The following is a 21,673-nucleotide window of genomic DNA, read 5'->3' on the forward strand; positions in this document are numbered from 1 at the left end:
TTTTCCTCCCCAGATTGTAGAGACACTGTTTAACGCTCTAAACCAAAATTTAGTCCAGTTTGAGCTGAAGCCAGGGATTCAAGTCATTGTGTATGTCACGCAGCTGACTTTAGGTGAGTGCCTGTTGGGATTCGTGGTGGTGGTGGTTGGGGGGTGGGGATGAGTATGGTGCTCTGATATCCTGGAGAGACAAGGGAGGAGATAGTTACCAAACACTTTTCCATAAATGCCTGTAAATGGCTTTGTGTAATGATGGCAAAGAAAGATTAATCACATCTTTCTTGAGGCTTCCTGTTAAGGTGGCGAGAAGACTTTCTTAGAAGCGGCTTTGCTATTGAATTCCTGGATGATCTTGGGGAAAAACCTACAATTTCTTTGGGCTTTGGACTTTATTATGTTTTTTATCTATAACAGTTGGGGTTATATGAGGTAGTCCTCAGGCTCTCTTAATTTCTAGGATTCTCTGATTCAGTGAATCTTGGTTGGAAGACTAGATCAAATAACTTTAAAACTCTCTTTGATTTATAATGTGTAACTCTAAGTAGAAAAAGTGACCAGCTTTAGGTGGTTGATTTGTGAAAGGATTAAAAAAGGCATGTCCCATTGGGCATCCACCTCTGGCTCTCTGGGAAAGCCTATGTGCTAAATGTTTCTAATTAATAAAAACTTTTCAGATGAGGAGATTCCAAATGTACCCATCCAGCAGTGTTTTACCACAACAGTATAGAGGAAGAGATTGAAACACTCCATCAGTGTTTAATCCGGAGTTCCCAATGGGCCACCTATAATCATGTTGACAGGCAACTGGGCTGTCTAAGAGACAGAACATTCAAGCCCTATTCCTACTCGCCTTAGCTGTGTACAGTTTACACAAGGAGCAGCAAGTTTCCCCAGGCAGAGCAGATCCCTAAGAAGCTGTAGATCAGGGATACCATTCTCATCATTGAAGCCAAGCTTCCTCTGCCCAGATAGCATGCAGGACAGTTGGAGGCTGGATATAAGGATGGAGACCAGCTGGCTTCCTTTCTCCAACAGATACTCCCTCCAGCTAATAGCTTCCAAGTGAGCAAGTCTGTTCTTTCTTCCTAGCTCCACTGGTGGACTCCAGTGCTGGGCACAGCAGCTCAGCCATGCTTATGCTCTTGTCAGTGGTGTTTGTCGGCCTGGCTGTGTTTTTGATCTACAAATTTAAAAGGTATGTGCTACCATCACTCAGTTTTAATCGTGAGGCTAGATTCATGGGAGCTGATTCCTCCTGTAACCGACATTCCTAAACTCATCCTAAACAGGTGATTTTAACTGTCCCTGAAGCTCTGCTTGGCATTGGCGAAGAACAGGAATGGTTTAGGGTCAGGGAATAAAGGAGCTGAAGAATCTGAACGCTCTCCAGTTTATAATTATGTTGAGTTAGGAAAATGAGGCGTAGCCTATGAAATCAGTTAATTCTCTTCAAGAGAAGTTTGAGGGGTTTTCAGACCTCACCTAAGTTTCTAAAGTAAGGTCTCAAATATTTAAGAGACCTTTTTCTACAGCTTACCACCCATTCAGGGTGGTTAAGTGGAGAAAATACAGCTGAAATCTGGTTATGTATATATGCACACACACATATTTTCTTACCTTGTATTGCTGATATCCAACATCTGTTTAAATTTGCATGCCAAAATATACAATTTTATACTCCTCCCTATGCTATTTTTCCTGTTTCTAGAGGGAAATTGATCAGGAAAACCAAACCCCACAGGTATTCAAAAGTTATTTTTGCAGGCCAGAGGTGGGGTGATGTAATAGGATACTTATTAAAGACAAGAAATTGAAATCAATAATTCTGTACCATTATTGAATAATGTAATACATCTACCAAGAGATATGCTGGTTAAGAGTATGAACTCGAAAATCAGACCCAATTTTAACTTTCAACATTTGCAGCCTTAGGCAATTGAATTTGCCTCTCTAAGCCCTCATTTCCTAATGTGTAAAATGGAAAATAAATAATACTTTGTGGGTTTGCTATATGTTTTCAAGGTAGTAATATCTATATCTAGTACATAATAAAAAATCACAAAAGCTAAGCTGCTATAAATAATATGCCTCCCAAAGGCTTCTCCTCTGTTACAAAGTGGCACATAGTAGGGCTCAGACGTGTCAGTGGCATAGAAATGCGCTTCATAGGAAGCCCGGGTAAAGTAAAAATATCATTAATTATTGTCAGATGAGTTTTGAAAGTATAACTTGGTCCTGGGAGTTTTTCTAGACGCTGAAGGTAATGCTTTTAGATTTTGGAAGAGATCAGTGGTAAAGGTGCTTCACTCTACCTCCCCCGCCCCCAGCCCCCATCAGCTCTCCTCTAGTGGATTTCTCAGGCTTAAAAACACCAGTTTTACTCAATAGACATCTCAGCATTAGCCAAAACAGCAGGAATTCTTAAACACTCTCCACTAGAAGGACAGAGTGGGGTTTACCTTTCTGTTCAATTTATAGACCAGTTATGTGAGTTCACATCCTCTTGGATCAAGATGGGTCAACCCACCTGCCATGTTCCCTTTGAAGAAGGGGAAAAGCCTTCATATCCAATGAGCGAGCAAAGATTCAGTATAGGAACAGTCTGGTCAAAGCAACACCCATTTATGGGTGTACTTCAGTTACACACAAAGCACACTTTTGTTCATTCAAGGATTTGGTTGTGGGGAAGCCTGGTGGTTGCTGGGACTTGAAGATCAATTAACCCAAATGTATCACCTTCCGGCTCCTAGACCTGCATCTCGCTGAGGACCAGGGCCAATAGAAGTCCTGCAAAGAGATATTCGTGTCAGGTGTCTCCAAATTAAGACAAGATCTGCCCTGTGACTTAGAAAGTTTTCTGCTGTCTTGTAAATGTTGCTAAACTCCATAGACAGTCAACCTACTAATGTCGCCATCTCTTAATGTGCAGACTTTAATACTTGAATCTATGCCAGTTAATGGCATCTCTGAATTATTCTACCTCTGTTGTCCCCAGATATCAGCCGACCCTTTGTATGTCCCTGGCAGGGAATCAGGATACAGGAAACAAATACTAGTCAAACTGGATAAACGGTTTGAGTCAATTAACCAGTCATCAGTTACCTTTTCTTTTTTAGCCACCTTTTCTGGAAGTTTTCCTCCCAGTGCCCAAGCCCTTTGGCTGAGGTCCTTTTGGATCTCCCTTTGTTTCTTTGGTCTCCTTTCCCTCCTCACCACCTGGAACTCCAGTGATGGCTATGTGGAGGGTGCATAGCTTGCTGACAAGTAAAGTTCGGGTTGTTATCCATGATTCCTAGAGTCTCCTCTGCTTCTTTCATTTCTGTCCAACAGAACTTTCTGCGAAGATGAAAACACTCCATAATCTATACTGTCCAATACAGTAGCCACTGGTATGGTGGAAACACTGAATTTTTAATTTTATTTAACTTCAATTAATTCAAATTTAAATAGCTACAGCTGACTAGTAAACACTGATGGCACAGGCTAGGGAGGGGGTAATTCTGTTTCTGTTTCCAGATCACTGGCCATGCTGTTTTCAAACCCCAAAACTTTCTCTCTGCCATCTCCAGCATTAATTCATTAAGCCATTAATTTATTCAGCAAACATTTATTGAGCACCTGCTGTGTGCCAGGCACTGAAAACAATCTCAGTGTCCCAAGTAGTCACTTAATAGAGGAAGAACAGAATTATTTAAAGGAATCTTGGGGATCACGGGAACTCTGTTCTCCTTCCTCTGTTAAGTGACCACATTTGATCCTATTCTTGGATAGTGACTTCTATTTTGTGATGTCTTAGTCAATATAATTAAAAATCATTTTGAGATGGCTTTTATTTTCTGAAAACTCTTCCTAACAAGACCTTCTTTCTATACTGTACGTTTGTTTTTTCTTATTATCCAAGAAAAGTTTTGAAATTTTATATTTCTTCCAGCCTTTTTTCAGTAAGGCTTTCATCACAGTGCGAAGCCTACTTTGCTTTTTCTAAATTCCTCCCACGGACTTCTAATACTTAATCATAGTTGGAACAAACAAATAAAAACTGAAATTTAGGGCTTCCATGGTGGCGCAGTGGTTGAGAGTCCGCCTGCCGATGCAGGGGACACCGGTTCGTGTCCCGGTCCGGGAAGATCCCACATGCCGCGGAGCGGCTGGGCCCATGAGCCATGGCCGCTGAGCCTGCGCGTCCGGAGCCTGTGCTCCGCAACGGGAGAGGCCACAACAGTGAGAGGCCCGCGTACCGCAAAAACAAAACAAAACAAAACAAAACATAACAAAAAAACAAAAACAACTGAAATTTATATAGGTGACTTGGATTGATCCATCTTACTCCTCTTATTAAAACTTACATGAATGTATAGCCCAAGACGTGCCTGTAAATCTCATTTCCCACCTTTCTTATCTGCAAAAGCGGGGTTTAGTCTTGACTTATTGTCTCAACGGTCCTACAGGTGGATGTGTTAAGAAATAAAAAGCAATTTGAAAAAAAATTTTAAATGCTGCAAGTTGTGACATAAAATTCATTCCCTTCCAACCATCTATTAAAAATATTGAAAAAAAAATGCCCGTTTTCAGAGATTAAAATAAAGTGAACAGTCTTTATAAGGGCAAATGGATCCAAATCCTCACAGGTATCAATCATTAAAAAAGCAGGAAAGGGGAGGCAGTGACCTCTGGCTACAGCTCTGAAGTACCCAGACTTGTGTGATCAGGAATGGTTTGACTGCCCCCAGCACCTAATAGATATTACAGTTGATCCCAACGTTCATGAGTAGTATGTACTTTTATGATCAGAAGAAATCTAAGTCGTTAGGCTGCCTTTCTATTTAGATAAGAAGAAATTAAGGGCCAGCGTGAAATTTTAATTACACACATTTAGAGGAGCCTGCGGTTTGCTGCCTCACATAGAATCTCTTCACTTAAGGTTCTTGTAAATTATAGTAAGCAGGTTTAGACCAGTAGGAGTCAGGAGGACACCTCCCTTAATGTATGGAAAGCAGCCGTTAAAAACACGAAAACTGGACATAAATGAAAAGTAGAAACTGTCCATGTTTTAAACATATTTGGGGATCTTTCCTTCCAAATTAGCTATGGAAGACCTTGTTAAATGCCTCACATTCTACCTCATTGTGGGGTTGGAGTAGGGAAGGGAATGTAGATGCTTGAAAATACCACTGGTTGGCACTAGGGCAACAGAGTGATTCTGCACAGAACGTTCTGGTTCGGGGTAGGTGTCAGATGTCTCAAGTTTTAATAACATCTATGCCAGTAATCAGCTTCATGAAATGTCTGGATTTCAGACCCATTTCCCCATCATTTAATGAGGTAAGAGAGGGCTCTTCTACCTGTAAAATTCTAAGATAAAAGTGGATGTTTTAAGAAATAAAAAGCAATTTGAAAAAAATTTTAAATGCTGCAAATGTGACATAAAATTCATTCCCTTCCAACCATCTATTAAAAATATTGAAAAAAAAATGCCCGTTTTCAGAGATTAAAATAAAGTGAACAGTCTTTATAAGGGCAAATGGATCCAAATCCATTTTGTTTTTGTTTGAGAACATAATATATGAAAATAGAAAGAGCATAGGCTTTGAGGTCATTTATTCATTTATTTGACAAATACTGAACGTAAACCACATGCCAAGCACTGTGCTAAGTTAAGTGTAGAGCAGTGAAAATGGAAAATGTAGACCTTGCAGACACGGGGCTTTTTGTGGGAGAGAAAGACAGAAAACAAGTCCACACACATAGCCTATTCCATCACCCTAAACCAACACCCTATTCGTTTCTTTCATAGACCCATCCCATAATTACATATTTATGATGGGAGAGAGTGGGTGGTCAGGAGAGGCCTCTCAGAAGTGACATGTAAGCCAAATTCTGAAGGACACCGTCACGAGGAGAGTAGAAGGAGGTGTGTTACAGAGGGAACAGTTGCTTCACCCCTCGTCCCCAGGGTGGGGACAAGTCTGATGTATCAAAATCTTGAAACTCAAAAGTTTGGGTTTCAGACCAGCAGCATCAGTACCACCTGGGAACTAGGCAGAAATGAAGAATTTCAACCCATCCAGTTCAGGCCTATAGAGTAACAAACACATTTTAACAAGAACCTGGTGAGGCATAAGCATATTGAAGTTTGAGAAGCACAGGATTAGAAGAAGTCAAAGGAGGCTACAGAAGCTGGAACACAGTGGGTCAGGAGATGATGGAGATGGGTCAGGAGATGAATACTCCAAGCAGATTTCAGTTTGAACCTACCTGCTCCTCCTACCTCAAGTCTGTATGCCTTGTTTCCAAACCTCCTACCTTTGTGTCTTTGAAGGAAGTTATTTAGCTTCTCTTAATCCTTGCCTTAATCCTCTCCGCGATCCTAAAAGAAAGCTATTGTCATTCCTATTGAACAGATGAGGAAACTGACTATGGAAGTATTTAAGATACTTGGCCCATGGATGGTGTTCTAAAAATGGTAGCAATGGCTATAAGTCTTTTATTTCTTGGCTATTCATAAAGAAAACCAATGTGAACTGACGAAACTGATACAAACTTAGAAAAAGCTGTCTTTTCACTATGATACAACCTCATGAGTCTCAAAGTCCAGCCCCTTTGTAAACGTAATAACTGGTAAATGTTTTAAGGGTTTTAGTGCACACTTGGTCGATAGCATTGCCCTTCTGTTTACACCTGCTGGTTTTGTGCCTCAGAAGAAGGTGCATGTCTCCGGGAGTTCTGTGGCTTACATCTCCCCTGGGCATCTGGGTCTCTCCTTGTGTTCATTGGCCTCATGGGGACAGTATCTGGGTGGCCAGCCCCTTTCCCTGACATTGGTCCTGTAAATAGCTTCTTCCTCCACCTTAACACCCAGGATTTCCCAGTTGCCCCAGTCGGGCATGCCCCGTGATCGTAATCTGATTTTGCTCTGCCCCATGTAGGAAAATCCCCTGGATTAACATCTATGCTCAAGTCCAACACGAAAAGGAGCAGGAGATGATTGGGTCAGTGAGCCAAAGTGAAAACGCCCCCAAAATCACACTCAGTGACTTCACCGAGCCCGAGGAGCTGCTGGACAAAGAGCTGGACACCCGGGTCATAGGTATGTGTGCTGGTGTCACCAGGCTCCTGAATCCTCTGTTCTCCAGACCCTGAGTCAGCCAGCCCATGTGTCCTGTCCTTCAGGCAGGACTAGTCTGGAGGGTGGGGGAGAAACCAGTTGGCTACAGCGACATAATCATGCTTTAAAGTGTCCGCCACCTCTGACCACCTGAAATTGGCAGAACTTTCTTCTCTTAGAAGTAGATCAAGATCAAAAGTGCTGGAGTCTGAGTGGGAGAGGGATGAGGCCAACTATTACTGTTGGACTTTCTCTTTATTTTTTCTATAAAGCAAAAGCATTATACGTCCCAATAATTACGTGAATAGGAACTCTGCCATCAGATAGCCCTGGATTCATTTTCTTGCTCTACCAATCTTCTAGCTCCGGGACCTCTCTGTGCCTCATATTCCTCATCTGTGAAATGGGAATGATAGTATCTGCCTTCTAAGATTGTTGTGATCGTGAAATGACATATATCATTAGCACAGTGTCTGCTACATAATACGTGTTCAATACCTGTTGGCTATTAGTATTGTGATCAGCAGAGTATAAGATGGCAAGGTATTGCTCCTACCTTGTGTGCTGGGGTGGGAGATGGCAAACGTTAAACATAGGTAAGATAAGCCAGTGAACTGGTATGATAGACTACCCAGGTGCCCTATTTCGTAAGCACACATTAAGGTGGCTTGGTATTTAGCAATAAAGAAAGCACAGACCCACGCCCTTGTGACAGGTACATCCTTACCTCCCTCTGTCTTCTCTCCCCTGCAGGAGGCATTGCCACCATTGCAAACAGCGAAAGCACAAAGGAGATCCCCAACTGCACTAGTGTTTAATACCAACAAGCCACGTGGTCAACCATCTTTCTGACTTTTTATTTCTGATGGTTCCTATTACACTTATTATGGAAAAATGAAAATGTCTTTTTTACCTTTTGTTTACCAAGGGCCCCTTCATAAACAGCAGGCAGACGCTTCGCTTTGGGAGGCGAAGGCATTCGTAACTGATTAAAATGAGACACAAAGGATAAATGGCTGTATTTGTGCTAAGGGCAAAGGATGCATCTTCCCATGGCTTTCTTGCTTCATTCTGCCATTGATAGCGCGAGGAATCTTGTTTTCCTTGCGGTCTGTCTTTCTTTTTATTTTTTAAGTTGGGTTGGCTTTCCACTAACCTCCCATCCTCCCCCCGACACAAGCCCAAATCACCAGTACCCGCCTCCTCCCTCCCAGCACGCACCTAAAACGTAAACCATTTCCCAGTTAGGTCTGCAGGAGGAAGGTTGGTGGGGAGTGAGCGTAGCTGCAGGAAGCGTGCACACCTGTCGGAAGAGGCCCTGCCCCGTGCATGTCCATTGCAAGCTGCAGATGGCTTATTGTATATAGTTACAATGTAAGTAGCTCTTTATTTCCTGAGAAATAATTTAATGTTTAGTAAAAAAGAAAACAGAAAAAAGAAAGATGCGTCTGTTGGCTTATGCACTCACCTTCAGAGCTGACCCACCCCCAGGCCTGCTTGACGCTGGGTTCTGGATGCTCTCCAGTTGTCTGTCACACTTAACTCTTGCATCTCTGTGTCCCTGCCATCGCTGGTTTCTATTTCTGTATATAAAGGGGGGAGGGGGAAGGGCTTCTTTGAAACGCCTAGCAAAGGAAGGACGAGAGAGACATCATAGAACCTGGGTGTTTTTTTTGTCCCATCAGTGATGTGAAAGAAGTTGCCAGAGGAAGCCCACTACAGACTTCTAACTGAAACCCATATGGGGAAACAAGGCTTCCCCTCCAAAAGGATGAGGTTGAGGATAGCTATCGGCCTGAGGTTTTCTCTAAAGAAGCCAGGCAGTGGATCTAAAAAGATGACGTTCTGTTTTCCGGTTGGATTCCATGGAATTGAATAATGCTTATGGGGAATTCTCTGGCTCTTCTTACCCCAGAAAAGTCCCTTGGGCACTAGGTTAAGCCCAGTGAGTGCCTCAGCCTGGGAGAAGTTAGAGGTGGGAGGGAGTTGGCCTTCGTGGGATCCTGTGACCCTGCAGGCCCCAGAGGGGTGTAACCTCTAACGATCTTAGTCAAAGTTGATTCTCGCAGAGCTGTGCCGCTTGCTCGTCAGATGTACACAAGTACACAACTTCCTTAAAGTCAGATGTCTACCTTCAGTTCCCTGAAGGCAGTTCTAGCATCTGGGGCGAGTGACTTTCAAAGCCAGTGTTCTCTTTTCCTGCACCCCAGCCCGTTCACACGGTTCATGTGTCAGTTCTTTTTAGGAGGGTCACTTTAAGCCATGCTGTAAGCATTGTTTTCTTTTCAGGATCAGCCTGAGCGTACTTGTTTTATAAAAATGATACACTGTATATATATATATATATATATATATATATATATATATATATATATGGGAGAAAAGGCTGAATTTTTTACCTGTTCATTTTTGTGGGATATTGTTCACATCCTTCTCTGTGAGACCCTGAGAGAATGTGACCTTGAGAAATCGGACTGGCTACATCATAGATCAGAATTAGGAATATTTCTAAAGATCTTGCTTTTTCGTTTCAAGGGTTAAATGGGGCAGACAATTGCAATACTTGTACTAAACACTGGAATACAAATGCATGAGTCGTATCTATATATACAGTATATGTACATATACTGTTCTTGGTTTTATCGTTCCATTTGAATATTTCTACTGTAAAAAAAAAAAAAAACAGACAGTGGTTTTGAAATTGTTGAAAATAAATGTATTTTTGTACATCAAAGCTATATACCTGGCTGAGAGTTCTCTCTCTGGGCAGTTGTCTTGATCTGTTGTATTATTCGACTATGGCTGCAATAATGCTCCATGGGAGAAAAAAAAAAAACGACTAGCTTATGACAACATATACTGATGTTTTGCTTGTGAGTCTTCAGGTTGGCTGTGATTTGGGTGAGCTCCGTTGGGACTGACCAGGCTCTCCTGGGCTAGGAGTTTGGATGCAGGCTTCAGTTGTTTGAAGTCTGTTCCATGAGTTGTCATCATTCTGAGACCAGCAGCTACCCAGGGCATGTTATTTTCATGGTGGATTACAGAATTCCAGGTGAGGCCAGCAGCATACTCTATCCTCCAAGGTGTGGCTCCAGATGGCCCCTCTATTTACTGTCACTGACGTTCCATTAACTAAAGAAAACCATATGGCCATGTTCAACATCAGTGAGCTAGGGAAATAGACTCCGGGGCAAAGCATTACTAAATTACATGGCAAAAGGTGTGGATATATAATTCCGATCTACGGAGGGTAAGAAGAATTGAGAACAATAGTTCAACCTCTTCTACCTACTCAGCTTCTGTGACCCCCATGGGGAACTTACATTAGATGGCCCATTTGAATCAGTATCCAAGTTTCCCATCTCAAATGAGCAGAAGTCTTGGTGACCCCAAGGCCTTTGAGTTCGACACAAGCTCCCAGTGAGTGGTAGAGGTGGGACTCCAGCTCAGGTCTTAAAGATTTCAACAGGAGAAATGAAAAGAGGAGAGGAAACCAACATGACATATATCCTTTTTTTAAACCTTTTTTATGCTGTTTGAAGCATCAAACCAGCAACAAATCTCTTTCCTACACCAAGTAAGGAATTTGGAAGGAGGTGTAACTGGCGGTCTTGTACATTAGCTAATAATGGAATGTGAACTAAGTGCCTAGAATGAGGGCTGCAAGTTAGAGTTTTAATAATTTATTGTTCAAAATATATGATAAATTTCCATGGATCCCAGAAACCCAAGAAACCAGAAGTTTTGGTCAATAATTTGCTCCCATATTTTGGATACTGACTGACTACTCTGGAATCATATTTTCTGAACTCAGTTGAAGATATAGGATTAAACAAAGGTGGTTTTCTTTCAATTTGTGAATGTATTTAAAAATTGTGTATCGTTCTTGATATAACTTTTCTTGAGTTATACTCACCTTTTAAAACAATTTACATTATGTAAGTACCTTCCTCAAAGATTGAGAATGTCACATGGTACCTCTAAAAGAAGCAGTGAGTTTTGGGGTCGAACTCCAGTGGTTTATAACATAAAGTGCCTAGACATCTTTAAGGGATTTTTAATGGTTTTGAACTTCTCCAATACCGTGAAGTGTCTAGTAGTCCTATCCCAAGTCAAAGGAGAATTCGTTTTCGCTTTCCATGAGATCTGAGTTCTTCCCATGTTAATTTTATGTCCCGGTTGATAAAATTGCTCCACCAGAGTAAAGAGGAAGAACGTGAAATAAAGTGGTAAAACAGTGTGAATCAGTTGGTTCATTTGGGCAAAGTCATGCTATGCATATAGCCTCTGTATCCACCACCAGCATAGGCCTGTCAGATTTCTCAGTAGAAGGCAGGCAAAAGCAGACGGCAGAGGGTGTGATTGGCTTTGTAGCTAGTTCTCTGCAGGGTCTCTCACCAGTGTTGAGGACAGTCTGCATCAGAACTGTCTTCTCTAAGGCAGTTCTAGACTGGAGAAGTAAGCTTGCAGAAGTATTCTGGGGCTAGAGCCCAGCTATCAGCATCATAAGCAGATTCTCTGAGGACTCTCATGTGTACTAAAGTTCAAGAATAACTGCTCTATCTGCCACTAAAATAGTTCAGGGAGAGTTACAGGTAAAAGTCACCTCCCCTGGCTCCTGTTACCGTGATACAAGGCACGTTAATCTACAGAAGTGAGAACAGCTTCCAGATTTGCTCATTTCCTCCTGGGCAACAGCTGCAACTGTGGGAGAGTTGCCCAATTGAGTTACCTAAAACAAATCACAGTATGAGTCAGGGTGGTGATGGATTGTGCCTTGGAACAAGTATTAAGCCAGGAATTAGGAGATCTCTGACTTTTAGCAAGTCGTTCTAGGCCATAGTTTCCTTATTTGTAAAAGGAAAACGCTTTATGGCCTGCCTTACCGGCTAGTTGTGATTTCCAGAGACGTGAAAAGCATACTGCCAATTCCAAAATTATAGAGAGATGACTAGTACTTAGGAGTACTTGAGAGAACTCTCTTCTGTAGAGGGATAAACTGAGACTCAGAGAGGAAAGTGATTTCCCTAAGGCTACACAGCAAATTAGTGCAGAGCTGAAGATAGAATCCATGTCCTCTTTACTGTAGGGCGGTATTCTTTCTACCACGCACCTCCCCAGCAAATGCAAAACTGATTGGACTGCCCAGCATTGAGAGTCAGTCGAGAGCCTGATGGATATGACAACGTGGCCCCCGTATTTACAATGTCCAGGACGCTTTAGAAGCTAACTTCCCGAGTGGGCTCATCATTCAGTGGCTCACGACCCTCCACATGCCATTGCCCTGCTGATGCACTGGTCTAGTTGCCCATGACCTGATGCCCACACTTCCCTCACTGGACCGAAATAAGGCTGCTCAACAGACAGCTGCCAGGCCCCAGCTTCACACACCGCGCTGCTCTCCTTTCAAAGCATTTGGCCTTGTTCAGAGGGAAGAAGGCCAGAGAGCAAACATAAGCAATGGGAACGCCTCATCCTGACTCACACCCCAGATCCTGCCAAATTCTCTCGTCTGGTCCAGTGGTACTGCCAGAGGGGCCATGTAGTCCAACGATTACCTCCCAAAGTACTACTGCCTCTCGCTGTCCCTTAAACTTAGTTTAATGACTGCTAACTTTACAGTAGCAGAGTTAAATTGCTCTTTGCCTCTGTGTTTTCAGGCTGTATATCATTATGAGATACAGGTTCATTCAGAGAGGAACCAGTGGGACATCGTATATGAAAAACAAAAGAGAGCCTCTGCTAGTGTTCAGTTTATTTGGAGACTCAGATTCTCAATAAAACTTGAGTGCCCTGCTTTTTTAATTATCTGAGGCCCAGAGGGGTAAAATGACATCATCAGGGTCCAGTTTCCCATCTACAAATTGAATATAATGACATCAACCTCACAGTGTTGGAACCAAGATCAAATACGGTAACTTGGATAAACCCAAAATAACGAGACCTTGACAAATAATGGATTGAATCTCAGAAGCTCTAGTATTGTGCTAGATCCTTTTCCTCTGTCCTTCCTGGCCTCAAGTTCTAAAAAGAATTCAGAATTACTTGACATTACGTCTCCCCCATCTGGAAGAGATTTTTGGTTAAAATCCACTGTTTACACCTTGTTCCCAAAAGTCACTGCTTACTTTATTGCTTTTTGTTGTTGTTGTTAATATAACTGATCTAATTTTCCTTGGGTCGTGTGGAGGGGACAAGAAATGGACACTTGTAATCAGGGCTACCAGAAATGCCTCATAAAATTAAAGACTGGGGGCTCTCAGGTCCTGAACCATGCTCAGCCTTGCTGAACGTGGCGATGCCCTGCAGAGAGCCACGCTACTGGACAGAAACAGTTCGGCCTTGCTTGTTTATGGTTTTGGCTCCTTTATAATATAACTTGCTTCTTATATACACTCTCTTCTCATACAAAGTTTTTGTGATGTACATTTCCAGGTCCTGGGGTTCCTCAAAGCCTCTCTGAGGGTCACTGACTTGAGTTCCTTTATCTGCATACATTGAAAGATAATCAGATAAAACAATTATTTGTAAAAATATACCTTTTATGTAGATGGACGTACCAAGGAGATGGTTTCTTGCCTTCAACTCTGGTCACAGCTCAAGGAGAGCTCTTTCAGAGAGTGAGCACAAGACACATACTTTACAAAATGTCAGCAAAGACAGAAGAAGATAGATCATGACAGGCACACATGCCATCTGTCATTATGGCTTAGTCTCTGGAGAACCGAGCTGTTTGCAGCCATTGGAAATTAACTAGATAAAGTGGGGCCTTCAGTGGTTTGCTTCTGAGAAAGTATGTGGTCTGTTCCCTGAAGAACAGAGACTTCTTCTGCTGAGGTGTCTGTGCCGAAGCATCCCAGGTGCTAAAGGCTGCCGGGCCCCAGGGGTTTCTCCCCACCAAGAAGGCCCTACTTCTCCTTCCTGGAGCCTGTCCCAGAAGCTTCTAACTACAAGGCAGGCTCTTTTGTTGCTTATTCTCCCTTGCAAAGGGTTATCGCTGCCCATGTTCAGGAACTGGCTACAGTTAGAAATGTGTCCAAGCGTGGTAGAGGGGAAGAAAAAGGAGGTCATGCAGAAGCAACAGAGACGAAACAGAATTGCTTTTCTTGTCACTAATCTGTCTTTCTCGGTTTCTAGGTAGAATCAGCTGGGAAGCACATAATTGTTTCCATAAACAACACACCTGGTCCTTGGAAAGCCAGGATGGTTTTCTTTTGCTGACCTTCCAAAATCTTATGGTTCAATTAGAGAATTGCTAGGCTTCTTCCATTGGCAGCTGGGACATTCTGAGGGTGGTGTGTCAAGGGGAAGAAGAGGGGGGAGATGAGGCTAGAGAAATACAGTTAATCTTTGTCAATTACAGAGCGCTCCTTGACACATTCTTATTTCAACCTGTCAATTTCAGATTCTCCTCTGTGAGGGGAAGATACAGATGCTCCCCAGATTTCTAATCTATTTATAATGGTAACAAGACAACTCTAGCCAGTGTGTGCTCATCGTGAGCTAATCATCCTCTGCTATGCCTTGTGCCTCCTAATTAGTGGCACGTTGGTTGCCTACTGATCAAGTTGGAGCCTCATCCAGGCGACAGGGAGGGCAGGTAGCGGGAGGAAACGCTCTGAGTCCAGTCGAGCTCAGATTTTGGCAGGATTTCTAACAACAGGTGGGCTTCACACCTTGCCTTGAAATGTATCCCTTTTAAAGAGGCAGCCGCTGCTTCCATGGGTGCTAACAGGAACATGGCAGGTCTCCAAACATGGGTCTCCTTTCTGTCTAGGAGCTTTCCATAGCAAGATGCTGTCCTTCCAAAACCTCTTGGCTCAATGATATAGACGCAGCAAGTGACATCAAGTAGAAGAAAAACAAGTAGGCACCTGTAGCTGAGAATGGGGCAAGATCCTTTTCATTCATTCATTCATTCATTCAAGAAATATTTACTGAAAACCTGCTCTCTGCCAGGCTCTTTTCTAGACAGTAGGACTATATCAATGATCAAAATGCAAAATTTAGTGTAACCACATCTTTTTTTAATCCAAACTGGGACACAGTCGGGGGTAAATGGAGCACTATTAATAATTACTCTGGGAAAACAAGCATGACACAGGACTGTTTCAAGCAAACCAGGAGGTAGGGTCACCTTAACGTAAAATTCAGAGGGAACATAAAATCAGAGATGTGTCCATGTTACATTTGCCTTTGAATTGTTTTTTCCCTTTCAATCCCCTACCCATAGATGGAAATCCAATTCTCTGAGCCTAAAAACTCTTTACGGATATCGCCTATCAGCTTTGGAGGATTTGAAGGCCTCTCATTGGGGTGGTGAACTCGCTCATAGTCAGAGGTCAGTGAGCATAGCTTTGGATGGTTTTTAAAAAGATATTTAAAATATTATATCAATTAGGATTTTGGTTGCAGAAAACAGACACTGATCTTGGCTAATTCCAGCACAATGGAATTTACAAGAAGGCTATCGGGAGCCCACAGAATCAACTCAAGTTTGGAGACCATAACTTGGAAAGAAGCAGGAGCTAAGACAGATCTAGAAGGATCAAGAAGCACAGGAGTGTTTTCTGGGCAGATAGCATCTTACCAGGGGACTCTTCTCGAATGAAAGAATGTCAATCATTTCTTCTATCCTCATGTTACTGAAGATGCAAAATTCCAGATAAATTTCCTAACTGGTAAAGTTTAGGGCACATGCTCACGGCATGGTACAGTGAGTATTATGGACTGAATCCTGTCCCCTCAGAATTCATGTGTTGAAGCCCTAACCTCTAGTACCTCAGAATGTCATTGTATTAGGAAATAGGGCCTTTAAAAGGGGGTGTTTAGGGTGGGTGCTAATCCAATCTGACTGATATCCTTATAAGAAGAAAGTAGGGCGCAGACACCCACAGAGGAAAGACCACGTGAAGTCATAAGGAGAAGATGGTCATCTAGAAGCCAAGGAGAGAATCCTCAGAAGAAACTAACCCTGCCGACACTTTGATCTCTGACTTCTAGCCTCCAGGATGGTGACAGAATACATTTCTGTTGTTTAAGCCACCCAATCTGTGGTCCTTGTTATAACAGCCTTAGAAAGCTAAACGGTGAGCATAACTATCTGGGGGGATAAAGCTGTATTTCTCTGGCTTTTCAGATGGGGGTAGAGGCATTTGGATTTACTGTTCCACTTAGATTACGTACACTAGGAGAAAAATGATCCCTCCACCACCACCACAGGAAATAAGTGGTTGGCTATGAAGCCACAATGGATTCTGGACAGAGAATGAATGTCCACTTCAATAACCTTTCAAAGAAGTTTTGAAATCACTATTCTTTCAATCTTTATTGAGCACGAACTAAGAAACTAAGTGCCGGGTAGTATGTTAGGTGGTTGGAATTTCAGATATGAATATACGACCCCTCTCCTGGCCTGGTAGAACATTCTGCAAGTACTCAATTTTCTATCACACTTTTTTGGGGGACAAAGTGCTTTGATAATTTAGAGACAGTTAACAGAGAGCTGTATAGGGATGATCCTTCCACCCAGAGGAAGGATGGTGGTAAAATTTAAGGAAGAATTTGCAAAGGAAATGGCATTTACACTAGGCATTAAAAATGTTGGAATTTGCTCACACTGTTTTTTCATCTAGCATCCTTCCTTTCCCTTCTTTCTCGGGCAAAGTGATAGAGCTCTAAACGTTGAGGCAGTGGCAGAACTGGAGGATGAATGGGAATGGGGGAACGGTGGGAAATGGGCTAGAAAGACAACTATGAAATAACAAAAAAAATCAGAGATTTAGAGTTAGAAAAATGTTGACCTTATTTACACAGGATAGTTTGTATTTTCTGTATGACTCCAAATGTTTATGATGAGCTTGTGTTCATTTCATAATTGAAAAGAATAAAGAAGAAAGTAAAGGTCACATCAAATGTTTATAATGGTTTTCCAGATCTAGTGGATTTCAGGGTATTTCATTAGAGTCCTTTTTAATAAACTTTAAAAAAAAAAGTAAGAGATTGTTCTGCAATACTGATTATTAAGCATAGTTAAAATAAGAACATTCATAGGTCAAAGATGGACAATAATTTCAAGAGACTTGTAGCAGAATATCTGCTAGAGAATGGTTTATTGGTCTTTATAAATGGAAAAAGAAACTAATTACTTAGGTCTTTCACAATGAGTGTTAAAGATACAGGAAATCATTACTCAAGATTCTTGGCAAAAGAAATTGCTCTTACCTTGCTCTCTACTACTCTTTTGTTTTATTCCTTTTGCAAAAGCAGATAAACTTTTTTGTCGAGCACTTTTGCTGGCAACATCCCATCTGTAAGTAATTTGCCATTGTTAACGTTGGAACTGAGCAACACCAATTAAGGTTTTAAGTGGTCATCAAACACCGTGAGAGATTCTGCGTGAACCGTCAGGTGAAGAACTCAGCTTGAGGAAGGCACTGCCTGGTGCTGGAAAACATTTTAAACAGAAGGGAAACTTGGACCAAATGTCTCCCCTGAGCTCTAGCACTCACCTGACCCTGTGATACAAAGGGTGACGGCTAGAGCTTCAGAATTGGAGCTACAGAAGTCACGGACCTGGATGCGACCACCCACGTGAGACGTCAAACAGGAGGTGAGCATGTTCAAACTAGCCCCACCAGCTTTGGAAGGTAGGCTGCTCTTTAAACAATTTTTCATTTATAGTATTTTTTATGAGTGTTTATCAACGTATCATGCAACTTTCCTTCATTCAAGTGAAGGCTGTCCCACTCTGAGCTCTCAGAATTCAGGGATCACGTCCCACCCCGGACTCAGCTAGGGCATTGCCTCCACCTCTGGGGGCAGAATCATGATGTTATCAGAAGGATTTAGCCTTTGCAGGGCTTACATCTTGGTTCGGTTCCAACTTCTGCATTTACTCCCTGTGTGGTCTCGGGTGAGTCTCTCATCTCCCCAAGCCTCAATTTCCTCCTTTGTCTTATGAAGAAAATAAGATAGAAAGCATGGAGCTTATGATAGGTTCGGCATAAATGAACATTCCCTCTGCCCCCCACCCTTCTTCTGTGCTTTCCTAGGACACCTGTATGACAGGGCACAGAACTCCTTGCTAAGGAAGAGGCAGCACAGGAAGGCTCAGACCCCCCAAGAAGTGTTCCTCAGCCCCCTCGGCCATGGGGGCTCTACTCCAGCCCGTTCATCCACCCAGAGCTGCCTCCCCTCCCTTGTGTAGGAAACAATGAAAAACAATTAGAAAAGACAGCCACTAAACCAATCCCCGGCCCGTGAAAGTTTACACCTTTTCTTTTGTCGAGTCGCAGAAAAGAGCCAAGGTATCAATAATTTTGTAGAGGCAAACTGAGGGCTGGGACAGTGAAGGAGACTAGTGGCCTGACCGGTGACGTTGCTGGTGGGCTGTTGGAGGATGAATGCTGCATTGCTAAACGCAGCCATGCCTGCCAGTTGAACAGCTCCTTTGCTTTATAACAAATCCGAGACCAAGCAAGGTCCTTCCGGGAGCCTATCATTAACTTTGCTGTTATGGTTATTATCAACAATGTGCCAACTTTCCTGCATCTTTTAAAATCTTTCAGTTATGGCATGCTAAGTTTTTTTTCCCTCTCCTTCTTTCTCCTGGCCTCTCCCCTCCCCCCCCCCCCCCCCCCACAACCTTCTTCCCCAAATGCCAAGGTTTCTTTTCTTTCCTCCTCCCAAATTGTTCTCCTTAGAAAAGAATGGCCGTGACAGGGCTGAGAACTCGGCAGGATTTGGCATCTCTGACTGAGGAGAAAGAAATATTTGTATATTATTCAGCGTCCTCCAAGTTATTCATCAGAAGTTTCATTTTTCACTAAAGTCTTTTCCTTATCTTAAAGCCATTGACATGAATATATATCATGAAGTTAAAAAGACTGAGTTACACTTCACTGGCTCCTGCTAAGATTCATGGAAGCTCAAAGCCCCAGCTAGTCCCTGGAGTACCAAGCCACTGCGTTTCACGTCTGCTTTCTTTTTCTTACTCAGCAAACACACTTACAGGGTTTGTCCCTTCACTGTGATATGAGAATGATTGAATATACACTCGGTGTTACTTGATAAAAGATCTTTGCCGAAAAGGAGAACAGCTCTGTCATTTGAGCATATTTCCCGAGGGCCTTGAGATGTGCTTGAGCTGGGTTTAATGGGATGTTTTTGAGCCGGGTTGCTGCCTGATGGGCCAAAGGCAGAATCTTCTGTGCAGGGTTGCTGGCCCCGGGAGACTATGGAAGTGCCCACGTTTCGGTGCGGGTTAGAATGCTGGTTGGTAGGCTTATTCCCTGATGGCTGAGGTGCCTGGGCAGGGAGCAGCCTGGTGGTTCATCTCTCCAGCCACACCACTGTTACTAAGGGTGTTCCCAAGGAATAGCACCTAACAGGCTGTATTCGTCTCCCAGGGCTGCTCTAACACATTATCATAAACCAGGTGGCTCTGAACAGTAGAAACATATTCCCTCACAGTTCTAGGGCCAGAAGTCCAAAATCAGGGTGTGGCAGGGTTTTAGCTCTTTCTGGAAGCCCTGAAGTAGAATCCATCCCGTCTCTCTCTCCTAGATTCTGGTGGCAGCCGGCAATTCTTGGCGTTCCTTGCCTTGTATCTGCATCACTCCCATCCCTCCCTCCATCTTCACATGGCTTCTCTGTGTATTCTCCCTTCTCTCTTATAAGGACACTTGTCGTTGGATTTAGGGCCCATCCGATTAATCCAGGATGATCTCATCCAAAGATCCTTAATTATATCTGCAAAGATCCCTTTTCCAACTAAGAATCCCATCACGTTCACAGGTTCTGGGTGGATATATCTTTTGGAGGGTCATCATTTCAACTCACTCTAAGGCCCATTCCTAAAAAAAAGGTATAAACAAAGGTGCAGGTAGAAGGATAGACGTGGGGATAAGCAGAGTATCTGTACAGGAGCTCTCAGCATCCAGTGCCAGCCCCCATGATGTATTTCTTTCCCCAGCTCCTTCTTCCCCATCAAACCTTACGAGGCCAGGGACCCTTTGGCTCTCTAGTATGAATCTGGGCTGTCTGCTTTGGGTTTGTTCTTCTGGTCTGCATGCTATGAATTCTATTATTATCATGTGTCTTAAGTTAGCCAAGTGGTCTATCATTGACCAGAAATTTCCCATTATACCCCTGTCCCTACTTCTCTTCGAAGAAGAAAAGTGATCTGATTGTTCAGATTTTAGGACACAGATTGAGCTTCCTTGGTTGGTCGTTGGCATCACTATGCTGCTATGGTGTGGCGGTCCCTCAGCAAAAAAAAAGGGAGTTTTCTTTTGTATGCATTCTTGCAGTTGTCTGTGTTTGCATGAAATAGACCGAGCCATTATATCCTGTGAGTTCACTGCAGCTGGCAGGACAGGGGAAGGCTGGTGTAGAGGCTTCGTAAATATCTAGGCTGGGCCACATGTATCACTCAGGTTTCTCAAAATATTCTGCCTTTAGGGTTTGTGGCCCAGGTCTTAGGAACAAGAAGGTAGCAACTTGTTTCTTTTTGTCTTTTCCCATGAGGCTCTTGGGAACCTCTCGGGGAGGAGTGTTTGAGACAAGAGTGGGACTTTTTTTTTTTTTTTTTTTTTTGCGGTACGCGGGTCTCTCACTGTTGTGGCCTCTCCCGTTGCGGAGCGCAGGCTCTGGACACGCAGGCTCAGCAGCCATGGCTCATGGGCCCAGCCGCTCCGTGGCATGTGGGATCTTCCCGGACCGGGACACGAACCCGTGTCCCCTGCATCGGCAGGCGGACTCTCAACCACTGCACCACCCTGGGCAGCCCATGAGTGGGACATTTTTTAATACATTGTCCTCTTCTAAACCATCTTAATCTTATAAAATCCTGCCGTTACTTCATAGGAACTGCATCTTGAGTTTAAAGGGCTTTATTCCTCTTCATCTGGTGGAGGAAAGCAATTTCATGCAACTCTCTACCGTGTAGGACCAGTTATTCGGGAGTTAACACAACCAGAAACAACCAAATTGAGAAGATAGAGAAGGGTGTGGTGCGGGTATGTGGAGAGAAGACCCCGTGGGGGATGGGAGAGAGGAAGGACAAGCTGCAGTGACTGAGCTGTCTCTTCCCAACACATACCTACAGCGTTTCTACAAATCTAGCCCCTTTACAGAATGGTCCACCTGCCATACCCCAGATGCACCCAGGACCGTTCTAGTCTCTGGACTACCTGAGTCTGAGAAGCTCTCGGACTCTGTCCATCTAAATCCTAACCATGGAATAGACCCAGCACAGGTGCGGCTCCCTCAGCAAGCCTTCCTGGTGAGTCCAGCTCGATACTCCTCCCCGTTCCCTGCTTCCCACGTGTTTGCTATATGACTTATAACCTTGCTATCACCATTTTCCTTTTCTCCTCTTTTACCGTGAGAGGGGCAAGAGACAGAGAGATGTAGCACAAAGGACGCAGAGCTGGCAGTCAGATGTCCTAGATTCCAGTTCTAGCTCTTCTCATATTATCCGGTTGACTTTGGCTGGTGATTCAGTCTCTCTGGGCACATTTCCTCCTCTATAAAATAGGAGTCGGTGCTGAAGAGAAATGATGT

At 43.2% G+C, this 21,673-nt stretch overlaps 1 protein-coding gene across 1 annotated transcript in view; it reads left to right on the plus strand.

Moving 5' to 3' along the window:
• Positions 1-9,389, plus strand: part of SORCS3 (sortilin related VPS10 domain containing receptor 3) — a 583,600-nt gene extending 574,211 nt beyond the window's left edge. Inside the window, exons 24-27 of the mRNA XM_027112540.1 lie at positions 14-113; positions 1,090-1,195; positions 6,927-7,087; positions 7,859-9,389. Of these exons, the coding sequence (XP_026968341.1) occupies positions 14-113; positions 1,090-1,195; positions 6,927-7,087; positions 7,859-7,923 (432 nt within the window). The 3' untranslated portion in view covers positions 7,924-9,389. The remainder of the gene's footprint in view (positions 1-13; positions 114-1,089; positions 1,196-6,926; positions 7,088-7,858) is intronic.
• The last annotated feature ends 12,284 nt before the right edge of the window (positions 9,390-21,673 follow it).

Source organism: Aethalodelphis obliquidens, unplaced genomic scaffold, assembly GCF_003676395.1.
Source record: "Aethalodelphis obliquidens isolate GAN/ISIS:26980383/991018 unplaced genomic scaffold, ASM367639v1 scaffold11, whole genome shotgun sequence".
In the NCBI taxonomy this organism is placed as follows: Eukaryota; Metazoa; Chordata; class Mammalia; order Artiodactyla; family Delphinidae; genus Aethalodelphis; species Aethalodelphis obliquidens.